Below are 15051 nucleotides of genomic sequence, written 5' to 3' on the forward strand. Positions count from 1 at the left end.
TGCTCTCGATGGAGAGATTCTATGGATTCTAGGTCAGGCCACGCGTTGGGTTGACGCATGGGAGCCGGATCCCCTGACGTACGGCCACCTGACGTTGGGCCACTGACGCGTGGGTCCGGATCCACACGTCAGCGAGTGCGCCGTACGTCAGAGGAGCTGCGTCCTGACGCATGGCCCAAATCCATCACACCCTTCAGCTTTTAGCCCATGTGTATACGCACGACCCCCGGTGAAATCTCTACCATCTTGACCTTTTCTCAATGAATTTTATAATTCAACTTTCACACGAGCAACTTGATAAGTACTTTGGAATAAAACTAGAGTTTACCTTCCAGTTTCCTAGAGAGGTGTGTCATTTTCAAACAACACACAAAGTGTGGCAATGCGAAGAAGAAGAGGCTCGTAATAACATATAAATGTTATGACTTCAAATTATACTTTTGGAAACCCTTTCAAATATGAATTTAACGATGTATTTCTTTATTTTCTATTTGCAAATGGATGCTGTAATATTTGGACACAGTATCTATATTTCATTTGTCAAAATCATGATCAATCTTTAATCTTGAGAAGCATGTCACTGGTGCATAATGATTCTATGAAAATACACTTATCGCAAACCCTTGGACCAAATTGTGTGCGATGCAGGTATCACAGACATTAGAAAAATAAATTTGTGAGCCAGAAAACAAAACGTGCGTGTGATGGCCAATCCTTTTAACAAGATTTTGAGATGTAAACTGTGTATGATACATGACACACAGTTCGGCAGAAAGACGCGCTCGAAACACTTGCATTGATTGGCAAACGATTTGAATAAATGAACAACTGTGTGTGATGTTTTGGAGCATTCCACATGTTGCGATAGGCGACCGAAGAATTCTCATATCATTGTGTGGTAAGAATTGTGCGCTCTATCGGACATGCAATTGAATAAATAAAATGTGTGCCGTAATGTGAATCATTGCACACGATTCCATCATGTGGACCGTGTGCGATGTGAATTGCTTTGCCTGCAAGAACAACATGCCATAGTGTCCTAAAAACAACATACTTAAATATCAGTGTATATCTAGTAGGATAGTCAAACTAAACATCCATTAAATAAGTAACTACACATAATATTTCACTTCTCGTTGCATAATTACCTGAACTATAAACCTTGAACTATGGATAGTGATGAGCTACTCATCCTTGTCAGAGGAGGAACAACGGTTGAAATACTCGTAGCCAGAGTTCTTCATTGCCGGTGCTTCCTCGAGCCGGTTGCCTTTACGCTAAATCCCTAGCCCCTGCAAGATCCTTTCATGGAAGGAGGGATCTATGTCCTTCTCGACAAAGATCTAATCCTTCATAATTTTTACTCGAAACGATATACTACAGGAGGAAGACATAGACATAGAAAACGCTGTCTACTTGAGCATCAGGACGTGAAGAGGTGACAACCAAGGCATGAAACCAGCCTCATTGCATTGGGCAGGGACGCGTGAAGCGTGCATGCATGCGCACCTTTTCCGGCAGCCATGCGTATACGGGACTGTCTATTTTGCATTTGACTGATTTTTAATTGGGTATCATTCAAATTTTCTGACCACTGTCCTGATGACACCTGTAATTGTAGAAAGCTACCGATAAAAAGAATCTACTTGTTTCCACGAAAACGGGTCGGGCTGGAAAGACCAGGTTGTCTCCCCGTCTAAACAGATCTCACCTAACACACAAACCACCCTCTCCACGCCCAGAACCAAACATAGGAGACGCCATGGGACGGGGGGATTGAGAAGAAGATAGAACAGGAACGGCCCTGGAAGAGGAGCATCAAGGCCCAGCAAACAGCACAAAGACACATGGCAGAGAGAGGTGTACCTGGAGAGAACACAGAGGGGAGATCTGCCACTAATTGCTGGACTCTACATGAAGAACATCCAAGAAAGGATCCATAGGTCAGCGAATCTTCTAAAAACTCCATTTTAATAATTTTGATTATTACATGAAGTTGACTGCACAAAACATGACAAGGAGATGATTAGTAACAGTGTAAAGAAGAAACTAGTAGTACACAAAATGAAATCATCAAAACAGAGAAAATCATCATAGTTACAGAACAGAAAACCGAGGACAAGAGCATGAAACAGACCCCTTACAACTATCAAAAGCAGTAAAAAGACAAGATAGGCAGCAGCATGTTTTTAGTATACATTGCAAGTATCACTTCAAACATGCCCCTTACAGCTATCAAAAAGCAGTAAAAAGACAAGACAGACAGCAGCATGGTTTCAGTATACATTGCAAGTATCAGTTTAAATTTTCATTCAGAGGAGCAATTACTGACAGTTTAATTTTCCTTAAAAGGGTTACATATATTACTGCTGATTTCTGACTATTTAATTTTGGTGTTACTGCAGATGGAAAGCAAGCAGATAACGTTCACAGAGGAGCAATTTCTCTCAATGTCACAAGAAGAACTGATCCTAAATGTGATTTGCATTAGCAAAAATAAGTCAAAAACTTGAAGGAAAATCTATATACATGTTATTGAAAAGTTCAAATACTACTGCAGGATACATTTTCATTCACTGCGCTTCTACAATCTGACATTATATACAAGGTAAAAGAGACCTACTACTCTGTATTATACACAAACGAGACTGTTCATACAATGAACAAATATTAAAACATCTGAAATGATACTTGCAGGCTCATTTAGTGAATTCGCCTGTGAATACATACCAGCCTTTTGATCGATCGTTGCCAGGGAACAATAATGGATCTTCCATCCATACCTCACTGCTTGATTGCATCAACCTTGCAGTCGTACGCATCTGGTGATGTTCGTACTATTTATGCATTTGAAGTCACGTGTTGCTTTTACCCAATAATATAATGTACGTGTGGTGTTTACACGCGAATGTATTGTAGACCTTTGTATGTGTATAAGTGAATTTTTAGTTCACAAGTATAATGGTCGATGTCATAGTGGTACACAAGAACCTTTGTTCGATTGTCAATTTGATTGAAAAAATGAGATCCCGAGTATTGTTGGCGAAAAAGACAAAATCTTACTGCCAAAGTACATCTGAAATTATTGTTTAAGCACCGATTCTCTGTTCCTTTGTCTAGAATGCCACGGATGTCACTTATTCATAAAACTTCACATCTCTTTTTTCTTTGCAAGGGTAAACTTCACGTCTGTAGAACACTCCACCATATTTGTGAGACAATCTGAAATGTTTGATTGTTTTTGCTATGTCGTCCCTATAATTGTTTATCTGGGTGCACTCAGGCAAAAATTCACTTCGTATTTTAACACACATATATATTGCTTACGCTGAAAATCACGGAAAAAATAGGACATCATATATACCGATAAAAGCAATGGGGGCAAATCTTCTGATGGAAATGGCAGCACGGAAGAATTAGCATCCAAGTTTTAGTTCCACTAATATAAGATCTAGTGGGAAGTATGATGTCATGTGAGTGCATAGACCTGGCTAACAAGCACAATTGATAGGAAGTATAATAATCCTGTTAATCTATTGGACTAGAGGATCCAAAGAATGACTACTAACTAACCCGCAACTATGTTGTCACAATACGCAGTTACTATCGTGCCCGGATCTTATTTGGAAATATTCTGTTCTTCTGGTTGCTAAGAATAGGTAAATAAATAAAATTAGGTAAACTAGAACAATAAAGTAAAAAAAGGAGTTAAAAAGAACTAACCTAACCTAAACGGTGCTCGAGTAATAAAGGCCTCTAGGTGTGTAGAAGCTAACAAGCGTTGATTAATTAGTGATATATCATAGAGAGCAAAGCCTAGGATAGACATACCACACTGTCATGTGCGCATACCCCTCCTTTTTTACTTTTAAATTTGTGGGAAAAATTCTATACAATCAATATTTTCAAGACTCACATTTTGAACAAAATTTCTTTTTGCTGGTTGCATTGGTTGCTTGACTGAAATAGTAGTTTATAACATGGTGAAAATAAATACTCTGTCCTTTTTGCGTGGGAAAATAAATACTCCCTCTGTCTCAAAATATAATGTGTCTTTTGACACCATGGAGTATACAGTAAATGTAGGCGCTCAAATGGGTGAGTTAACTCAGCGAGTTAGAATATAAAAGCTCTCCTGAGCAAAAATAAAAAGGCCATCACATGGTACTCTGGCGTATGAAAAGATACGCACTTGGCCAAAAAAAAGAAAGGCATCACATCCTTGCGCTACAGGCAGGCGCAACACAACATGCATGGGCGCCAAGCACGGCCGGTCAAAAAAGAGGCCCATGAGTCATGAATGTCACACTCTTCTCTTGACATTCACGCTGGTTCCATGCATGAATTGCACTAGCTAGCCAGCACCGTTGGGCAACGCGATCAGTGTGTGCTGGTGTCCGTAGCCCCCATATATACTAGATCGGTAACGCGCATTGGCGCGAGGGTGCCGGTCCCGACGTTGTGGTTATGCAGATAATGTTCAAGTTAGTAGTAATCCAGGTTTAACATACTTACTCAAACAGGATATAACAAAATAAAAGTAAGAAAAAACATTCACATTTGATAGAAGCAAAGACATTATGGAATTCAACATCACCATGAGATTATCACAAGGCAGCATCGAGTTTAGTGATATTTATGTACACATCATTATTGAAGATCAAGAAATCTTATCATTTCATTAGAAATGATAGGATTTTTTTATCCATATGGTACATGCAGTTAGAGCTATAAATAAGACACAGATCCATGCTCAGTATCTTTCACACTTAAGGTAATCTTCATAATGTCAATACCAAATTTCAATTTTGTGGCAATAACAGTTGGAAAAGAATTCACAGAACATTATCTCCTAAGAGCATAGAGCCCAACTACATGCTGAACCAAATGCGAATTTCCGGAATCAACACATCACTAAACATTCGTATCCGCTAACATCATAGCATGACCACACCAAGCCATAGTGGTAGTGGAGACACTAATTTTACATGGTATAGTAGTAAACTATATTAGATAGATAGATAGACGGATAGATAGTTCCGTCCAGACGCCTTGTCACCCAAATTTCTTGCAAGACTTGCAGCAACCGACTTGTCACTCGGGATTGCGCCTTGGCGCGAGGGTGCCGGTCCCAACACTCTGATCAAGCGGATAATGCTAAGTTGAAGGAATCCAGGTTTAGCATATGCATTCATATAGAATAACAATAAAGTTAAGAAGAGACATTCAATTGTTATAGGAGCAAGACATAGTGGTGCTTAATATCGGCATGAGATTATAAGTCAGAATCCATTTCAGTGTGTTTATTAGACCACAAAAGATAGCCACTCGGCATGAAGTTCAATACCAAAAGTGCAACCACTCGACATGAATCTCCATTGTTAGGTAAGGTAAAGTAAAACAACAAACCCAGAGAACTATCTTGCATCATAAGTAGTAAAAGAACGATAAAAGGTGATAACTAAAGGAGAACAGAGAACTCTTCTTCAGGTAGTATATGTGGGTTTCGCTGCTCTGAGTTTTGTAGTTGTGCCCATTGCCCCTTAGTATCCACAGTACACAAGAAACAGTAACTAAAACCAATTTGACAGAACCTGAAACCGCAAAAAAAGACAACTTGGGTGTGAATACTCAAAGCTTGGAGACCAAAGATAAAAACCTGCTCTGAACAAAGAAGAAGTTCGTAAATGAGATTCAAAATAAATGGGTCGTCTCATTGGTTTCGTAAATGATATGGAAAAATCACCCAATGCATACAATCTATTGTTGCTTCATACATAACACATGTTTTTCTTAGTTAATTTGTTACCGCACATAAAGACAAACTTGAGTTATTCTGTTCAAACATAAAAGAAGAAGGAGCTAAAAATATTACATATTTAAAAGAACAAGATGTACAACATGCAGAAACAAATGATGCTTAAGCCTGTTAAGGAAACTGTACCATTTCAGCATCAGAACCTTTCAACTTTAGATAGTTCCGAATAATATATCTAGCAATTGGGTCCTGTAGATGATGCAACAAATCTTGTGATGTAATTGCTTAAAAGAGTTAGCTTTGTTAAGGCACCTAATATCCAACTTTAGCTTTCTTACAGAAGAACTGACCAAGTATTCTCTAGACAACAATTCAACTGAATTTAAGCAAATAATGAAAGAAATCATGATTATTTGTCATTTTGAAAGGTTATGTTACTTCCAGAAACCACACCTCCATCAATATTTTCTGTCTGGCCATGGTGTAGATTTGTTTATGTTGTGCTTTTTTTCATTTTCTCTTGACTTATATTTTGTCAGACAGAGAAAAAGCTAGACAACCAACAAATAAAACCAGGCAATAAAGATGTACTGTGAAAAAGGAGACAACGCCAAGACCTTGTTTCATAGTAAAGCGCCAACAAAACAACAAAGACAAAGAAGAATCTGCTCTTTGGAACCTAACCAGACCTGAGAATCTCTCTTTGACAGCAAGGCACCAATAAAACAACAAAAGACTAAAAAAAAATCTCTTTAGAACCTAGCTAGACCTGATGATCTCCTTCACAAGAAACCAAAAATCTTTGCGAGGCTAACAAACGCATGAATAAGAGCACAAGCAAGCAAGCGTAGGTCTGGAGAACTGAGAGTAGAAGAAGAAAAGAGATCAACCTGCAGAGCGGCGACTGAAGACACAGCAGGACAAATTGAGCAGAGCCACGAGCACTCCCAGCAGACCAACCTGCAAGGGAAAGCAGGCAAATCAAGGATGAGCTCCGGCCAACCAGAACTGGGACGGTCTAAAACGAACGAGCACGTACAGATCGAGGGTCGCAACAACAGATCCGGCGCACAGACTGCTAGAACAGAGGACCTGCAACAAACCCGATCTAAAATTAGTCAAGCACGGCCACGGCAATAAAAAAATTGGATCTGAGAGAAGAGGCCACCTTAGCAAACCTCGCGACGCACCGATGCCATTGAATCCACGGCCCCCAATCCAACACACCAAGCAAGCAGCATCATGACAGGAATCAGCAAGGAGCAGCAGGCGCAAAAGAACAAAATGGATCAATCCAACATTCAGTACCTGAGAGCTAAAGCTATAACTTGTCAACCAAATGAAGCAAATGATTCACATTATACCTAATCCTATTTAAGTGCCAAAAGGTTACCATAGCTATTTCTAATAACTGGATATGGAAGAGAAGTAGAACAAAAGCAACACATATGGCCTTTTGAATGATGCAACTACATCAATGCTACCTCTGAATATAAAATTAGCATACTGGGACAACACATGTCTATAGAAAACAGAGAGATTAGCCAAAACCAAAAAGTGATGTTCTGTATAGAACACTGATTAGATCATGTGAGTCTAAAGTAAGAGCTTGACACCAATAGTAGGCAAGACTTTTTTTATCTCGAGCAAAACCGGAACTAAATTATTGTGGGCCAAATCAAATTCATATAGGCCACTAACTAAACTGACAGGAACTAAACTCTTGTATTTTGACCAATTGTTCCACATTAGTCTGAAGCTCTTGTTATTTCATTTATCCAAATTAGGACTGTCATTATTTAATATGCTTAAAGCCTCTATCTGATTTAGCCAAAGCAGGAGAACTATACGGTTGATTTCTTTATCAAGCTATCAAACCAAACTGACATTCGTTTAATGAATTTTTTAATCAAGCCATCAAATCAAAAACTGACATTCATTTAAAAATGGCTGGTTGGTACTACATATCAGTATATGATAGTGCGTTGTAATACGGTTCTTTTCACCAAGTCCAATTTTTTGTCAAATGGATGAAAGTAAAGAATATGGAGTATCCAAACCTTTTAGGCCTAGCTTATATTCTCGGTAACACTCTTGCATGATCGGGTGGAATATAAGCCACCCTTCTTCCATGATGTTATAAGATGGAAACAAATCTGCCATCAAATTGAGTTGATCAGTCAAAAACACAACTCGAATTTACTTACTCGCGAACATACAAGAAACACGGCCAAAATGCCTCTAGAACAACCAATAAGAAATAGCACCAAAAGGAAACTCTGAAATAGCACTAAAAGGAAAATCTTAAAGTACACATACATGCTTAACCACAATCTTGGCCTGGCAAAAACAAAATGACAATATGTGTATATGAACATCCCGGGAATCACAAGTTAAGTGAAGCTCACATGATCATTATGCTTAATGCGATGACTTCTCCTTCCTGGATCCTTTCTCACTGCCCATTCTGCTTCCTTTAGCTCTTTAGAATGCAAAGACTGATTGTTCTGAGAATATATCCATCACGTGACTTCCTCTACAAGGGAAATTAGCTTCAAGCAATGGCATTATAGGGTAACATTTTATTTATCTACTTATTATATTATAATGCATTTTCCTCTTCCTTAACTCATGCCTCTGTTCCTTTTCGTTTTTGGAGTGATGCTTTTACTACCGCCTGTTTTCTTATAAATAGACTTCCGTCGCGGCTTCTTGGCATGAAAACTCCGCTAGAACTCTTGCTTCATGAGACTCCTGACTACACTTTTCTCAAAGTCTTCGGTTGTGCGTGCTGGCCGCATCTCCGTCCTTACAATAGTCACAAGCTTGAGTTTCGCTCGAAAAAATGTGTTTTTCTTGGGTACAGTTCGTTGCACAAAGGTTATAAATGCCTTCACGTTCCCATAAGTCGTGTGTATATTTCACGTGATGTTATCTTTGATGAGCATGTCTTTTCTTTCTCTAAACTTCCCACTCCTGTCACCACATCCACTGAACCAGTGCACTCATCTTCTTTATTGCCTGATCAATTTGTAAATGCTGCACACTCGCCTCTTTTGTTGTCTAACCATGGTGTAGGAACTGGTAGAGGGGCCCGGCTTGTTCTTCTGGAGGATTCCTCCGCTGCTCCGATGGCTCCTTCGACGGATCACGTCCACCCTGACTCTGCGGCTCCTTGCATGGGGCATGCAGGGTCCCCTTCGCCTGCGCCCGCTACGCACTTGGACCCGGCTCCGGTAGCGGCGGGCTCGCACTCGATGGATCACGTCGATCCCGCGTCACCTCCTCCCAGCATGGGCCATGCAGGGTCGTCTTCACCGGCACCCGCTACGCGGGCGGACCCGGCTCCGCTATTGCTGGAGCTCCCCGCGTCCCTTGGGCTGGATTCGCCCGCGCCTGGGCTGGACTCGCCTGCGTCCACCAGTCCGGGGACGCCCGCCTCTCCTGGGTCGCCTTCTGGCAGCCCACCCTCGTCGCCCTCGTCGCGGTCACCTTCGGCTGACCGCCGTCTGCTGCTACCACCACCTGCCATATCTTCTTCTCAGGAGATGCGGGCCTCTTCGTCGACGGTTCCTACGGTTTCCATCGTGCCAACTGCTCCTGTTGCTTCGCGTCCTCACACTCGCATCAAGAGTGGCATTTTTTGACCCAAAAAACACACCGATGGCACGGTTGCATGGCTAGCGGCCTGTCTAGCTCATTCTGCAACTGATCCTTCTGCTGAACCCAGTCATTATCAGGCAGCTATGGGTATCTCTCACTGGCGTTCTGCGATGGAACAAGAGTATCAGGCATTGTGGAAAAATGGTACGTGGCGTCTTGTTCCTCCGAAGAGTGGTGCTAATATCATTGACTCTAAATGGGTATTCAAAGTTAAGCGACATGCTGACGGTTCTATTGAATGGTATAAGGCTCGGCTTGTTGCTCGTGGGTTCAAACAATGTCAAGGTCTTGATTATGATGATACTTTCAGTCCCGTGATCAAGCCTACGACTATTCGTTTGCTCTTGTCTCTTGCTGTTACTCGTGGATGGTCTCTTCGGCAGCTTGATGTTCAAAATGCTTTTCTTCACAGTGTTCTTGATGAAGAGGTCTATATGCGTCAGCCGCCTGGTTTTGTTGATCCTGCTCGTCCGCAGCATTTGTGTCGCTTGGTCAAGGCTCTTTATGGTCTTAAACAGGCGCCTCGTGCCTGGCATGCGCGTCTTGGTTCTGCTCTTCGCGCACATGGATTTGTTCCTTCGACAGCTGACACGTCCTTGTTCATGCTACAGCACCCTACGGTCACTATGTACCTGTTGGTGTATGTCGATGACATCATCTTGATCAGCTCGTTGGCCTTTGCTGCGGATCGTCTTGTTTCTGCTTTGAGTGGTGATTTTGCTATTACAGATCTTGGCCAGCTTCATTATTTCATTGGCTTGGAGGTCTCTCATTCTGATGTCGGTCTGACTCTCACTCAGCAGAAGTATTCTCTGGATTTGCTTCGTCGTGCTGGTATGCTTCAGTGTAAGCCTGCTACTACTCCCATGACAGCTTCTGATCACCTCTCTGCCCTTGATGGTACTCTTCTTCCTTCGGATGAAGCTACCACGTATCGCAGTATTGTTGGTGGTTTACAGTATTTGACGATCACTCGTCCTGATATTTCCTATGCGGTTAACAGTGTGTGCCAGTTTCTTCATGCTCCTCGGGATACTCACTGGACTGCTGTCAAACGCATTCTGCGCTATGTTCGTTTCACTACTGCTATGGGTTTGCATCTTCGGTCTGCTTCTTCTGGTAGCCTCTCGGCTTTTTCTGATGCTGATTGGGCTGGAAGCCCGGACGACAGGCGATCTACAGGGGGATATGAAGTGTTTTATGGTCCTAATTTGATTGCCTGGAGTGCTCGTAAACAAGCTACAGTATCGCGTAGTAGTACTGAAGCTGAATACAAAGCAGTTGCCAATGCCACTGCTGAAGTGATTTGGGTTCAGTCCTTGCTTCGAGAGTTGAGAGTGCCTCAGATTCATCCTCTTGTTCTTTGGTGTGACAACATCGGTGCTACATACCTTTCTTCAAATCCGGTATTTCATGCCCGAACGGAACACATCGAAGTTGACTATCATTTTGTCAGAGAATGAGTTTCACAGAAGTTACTTCAGATCAAGTTCATTCCTTCGAAAGATCAACCTGCTGATATCTTCACGAAGCCATCGCCATTGCCTCAGTTTGAGGGTTGTCGTCGCAATCTTAATCTTCTGAACTCTTCAGATCCCGGTTAAAATTGAGGGAGGGTGTTAGACTTGTAGTTATACGTAAATACGTATTGTTACTTGTATACAACTGTACTTGTATCCAGAGAGGTTTCTCTCTCTATATATATTATCGAAGCCCACAATACCCCAAAATCTCTTGCATAACAGATCACGAATTTTCTAGTCCAAGTCGGTTTATAATACCTGGTCTAAGTTGGTTTGTACCAATATATATAGCCATATAACCTGTACTAAACATAAAAACAAGCAATAGTTTATTCATCTATCATGGTATCAGTTTTCGATCCTAGAGTTTAGGGTATGGCTCCACCTACCCCACCACCGCTATCGCCGCCCGACTACTTCGAGTGCCGGGCTGCTATCATCGCCAGAGCGCCTCACATGCCAGCCCTTGCCGTCACGATGCCCCCGACGCCATCCATGTAGCCACCTCCAGGCTGGTGCCCCAGTCCCAACTACCGCGGCAAAAAACCCCATCTACGGGCGACCCTCGACGCTCTCGATGCCTCCTTCAACACCACCGCCTTCAAACACTACCCCGGCTCCGAGTGCTCCACCTGCGGTTCCATCCCGACGTCCTCCGCATGATCCATGGACGGGGCTTGTCCAGGCATGGCCTATGCCCTGGTCTATCCCATCCCCCCTTGGCGCTCCACCTGCCTACACCGGTCCTTAGCAACCCGGCCTTCATCCGCATACTGGTGCCCCTGGGTTGCTTACCCCGCGACAGCCGACGAACGCATATCATGCCGCTCCATCATATGCTCCTTACGGTGCTTCCTCGCCCTCTCCTGCTGATGGAAGTCTCTACTACATGCCCTCATCGGCTCTCCTGCCTTCACCGGCATATCAGCCGGCACTGCTGCCCACACCAACCTCACCTACACAGCTGAGCTGGGATCAAACTGCCTTTCTCCGAGCCATGAACAACTTTGCTGCCCAAGGAAACTCAGGTATGGATTGGATTTTTGATTCTGGTGCCTCTAGTCATATGTCTGCATCAAGTAAATTCCTTTCTTCTGGCACTCCTTCCCCGCTTCCTTCCATTACTCTTGGTGATGGTTCATCTATTCCCATATACTGTGTAGGTCGGGCTCAACTTCCCTCTCCCACTAAACCAGTTCTTCTTCGAGATGTTCTTGTTGCACCCTCTCTTATTAAAAACCTAATTTATGTTCGCCAATTTACTCGTGACAATCTAGTTTCTGTTGAGTTTGACCCTTTTGGGTTGTCTGTCAAGGATTACCAGACCAAGGAGGAGATCGCCCGCTTTAATAGCTCCGGTGAACTCTATCTCTTCATGGTGGCCCTTCCGCTGCTCCTCCTACATCCATGGTGGCCTACGTCGACCTTTGGCATCATCGTTCGTGTCATCCCAACCCTGCTGTTTTAGCATCTATGCTTAGTGAATTTTTCATACCATGTAATCGTGATTCCTACAATTCTTTGTTTTGCGAGTCTTGTCAGTTAGGCAAACATGTGCGTCTCCCCTTTAGCTACTCTAGCTCTTCTAGTACTTATCCTTTTGAATTAATACATTGTGATTTGTGGGCATCACTTGTTGCAAGTATTTGTGATTTTAAATACTATCTTGTCATGCTAGACGATTTTACTCACTTTGTATGGACCTTTCGTCTCGCAACAAATCCGATGTTTACCCTCTTTTTCTACATTTTCAACGTTATGTTTCTGTCCACGTCTTCCTCCCTATTCGTTTCATTCAGTGTGACAACGGCCGTGAGTTTGACAACATTCAAAATCGTACCTTCTTTTTAAAACATGGCACCTTTCTTCGATTATCTTGTCCCTACACTTCTCCTCAAAACGGTAAAGCCAAGTGTTATCTTCGCACCATCAATGACATTGTTCGTACACTTCTCGTTCAGTCCTCCATGCCATAAAAATCCTGGGTAGAAGCTCTCCACACGGCCACCTTTCTTCTCAATATTCACCCCTCCAAAACCAATCCAAATATCACCCCCTATTACTCTCTTTTTCTTTGCCATCCCAATTACTCCGAGGTACGTGTTTTTGGTTGTCTTTGCTTTCCAAATGCCTATGCCACCTCTGAAAACAAACTTTCTCCATGATCTATCCCATGTGCCTTCTTGGTTTTTTCCAACGAACACAAAGGTTACCGTTGTCTTGACTTACACACTGGACGGGTACACGTGTCTCCCACGTTACATTCGCCGAACATCACTACTAGGGAAAAGCCTGGTAGTAGCATGGGGACCCACGCTACTGAGATGGCGCTAGCAGTAGCGCGTTTTGACACGCGATATTGCTATTCGTACTTAGCAGTAGCACTTTCCATACCAGCGCTACTGCTAAGTACCTTAGCAGTAGCGTTTTCATGTCCAGCATTAAAGAGCGCTACTACTATATTTTCACATATCTTTTTTTTTGCTACGTATTTGTAATGTTTTTATATGTTTTATATAGTATTCTAATCATATCATACACATGTAATATGCTCATCATATCATACACATAATAGTCTCATCATATCTTCCAACACAAATCATGTCGTCACATCATAATCATAATATAGCTATACAAGTTACATGACATGTCTCATCATACATAATATAGCACTTCTTGAGGCGCCAGTTCGTATCCCTCTCTCGCACTAGCGTGGACCTCAACTAACTATTTTTCGCTTCGGCTCTACTACCGAACCCTCTTTGGCTGTCGCTCGGAAACCGGTACACCTGGACCTGACACTCCGGCCACTCGTCACTCGTCTATTGAAACACTCTTTTTGACCGGCTGATCAAAGCAGCCGCCTCGTCTGATCGGTGTCACTCTTATATTGTGCTATTCACACTGCTTTCACTTGGCTAAACAAGAGCAGTTGGGTAATGCAATCGGCGTGGTAGCTAGCGACTGCCCGTTGCCAACAGTCCATATATACTGGAGTACTTGATCCATAAGAGATGGACCGACGCCGACCCACCCAGCAGCCATGGCAGCGTTCCTCCTATTCCTCTTACTCGCTCTCGCCGCCAGCAGCAGCGAGCACGGAGGAGCAGTTGCTGTCGCCGACGACCCACCTGCCGCCCTTACCATCCTGACACTGCATGGTAGCCCCGAAAACACCTCCCTGGCCGTGCAGACCCACGACCTCTCCCTCGCCGGCTTCACCGACGAGAGCCTCCACTGGCACGCCTTCCCAGGCCACGAGCATCTCATCCCCACGTCCAAGCCCCTCCCGTTCGGCAGCAGCTACAGCGAGCTCATCGGCGGCCTCGCCAACCTGCCAGGCCTGCCGCTTGGGCGGGACGCCATGGTGCAGGCCGTCCGTGTCCTCTCCGCCTATGACCCCGCTGCCGACGTCGAGCCGGTCAAGCGGGCTCTGGCGGCCGTGAAGGTGATGATCTGCGAGTCCGGGCGGCTGAAGCCCGTCAGAGAGGCCGTCAGAAGCGGATGGGACAGCGAGTCCCGCGTCGCCCCCGAGCATCTGCCCTACATCGAGCACTGGGACACCATGTCCTACGAGATCATCCGCGCCAACCGCACGGACAAATGGGAAGACGGGCCCTTCACCAAGATGCTGGAGACCCAGGCCAACATCCGCAGCAAGGAGGAGGCGGTGGCGGTGATGAACGTGCTGATGGATGCGGACTTCGAGCAAGTGCTCAAGGCGCACGCCATCCCGATCAACTTACAGTAAACGTGCATGCGTGCTTGCTTGCAGCTCGTTTTGGACTTTCTTTAGGTCTATCTCCGCCTCCGGTCGATATTTCTTTCGTGTCCGTCTAGTTTGTTAGTTTGTTGGTCATCTAGCTGGTTGGAACACGTAGGCTTTCAGCTTTGCTTGCTTCCTTGTGCTAGCTGTTTCAGGCTTTCAGCCCCGACGTCTCAGATAATTTAGTCAATTCTACTCAGAAAGAAAAAGCTAAAACTTTGGCATCCATAGACAATCTGCAGTCCATTTATTATAGAGAAAAACATATTTTTTGTCATTGAACTCTGTTTAAAGTGTAGAAATTATCCATCAACTCCGAAACCGGTAAATCTTAGAGCGTC

General features: G+C 43.6%; 1 protein-coding gene across 1 annotated transcript; it reads left to right on the forward strand.

Moving 5' to 3' along the window:
* Nucleotides 1-13987: 13987 nt before the first annotated feature.
* LOC123094026 (60 kDa jasmonate-induced protein-like) lies at nucleotides 13988-14846 on the forward strand. Its single transcript, XM_044516104.1, has one exon. The coding sequence runs from the start codon at nucleotides 13988-13990 to the stop codon at nucleotides 14693-14695; it is 708 nt and encodes a 235-aa protein (XP_044372039.1). The 3' UTR covers nucleotides 14696-14846.
* Nucleotides 14847-15051: the final 205 nt, after the last annotated feature.

This window comes from Triticum aestivum, chromosome 4B, assembly GCF_018294505.1.
Source record: "Triticum aestivum cultivar Chinese Spring chromosome 4B, IWGSC CS RefSeq v2.1, whole genome shotgun sequence".
Classification (NCBI taxonomy): domain Eukaryota; kingdom Viridiplantae; phylum Streptophyta; class Magnoliopsida; order Poales; family Poaceae; genus Triticum; species Triticum aestivum.

What these genes read in the sequence shown, in the direction of transcription:
- LOC123094026 (XM_044516104.1), top strand. Translation starts at nt 13,988, where the DNA reads ATGGCAGCGTTCCTCCTATTCCTCTTACTCGCTCTCGCCGCCAGCAGC.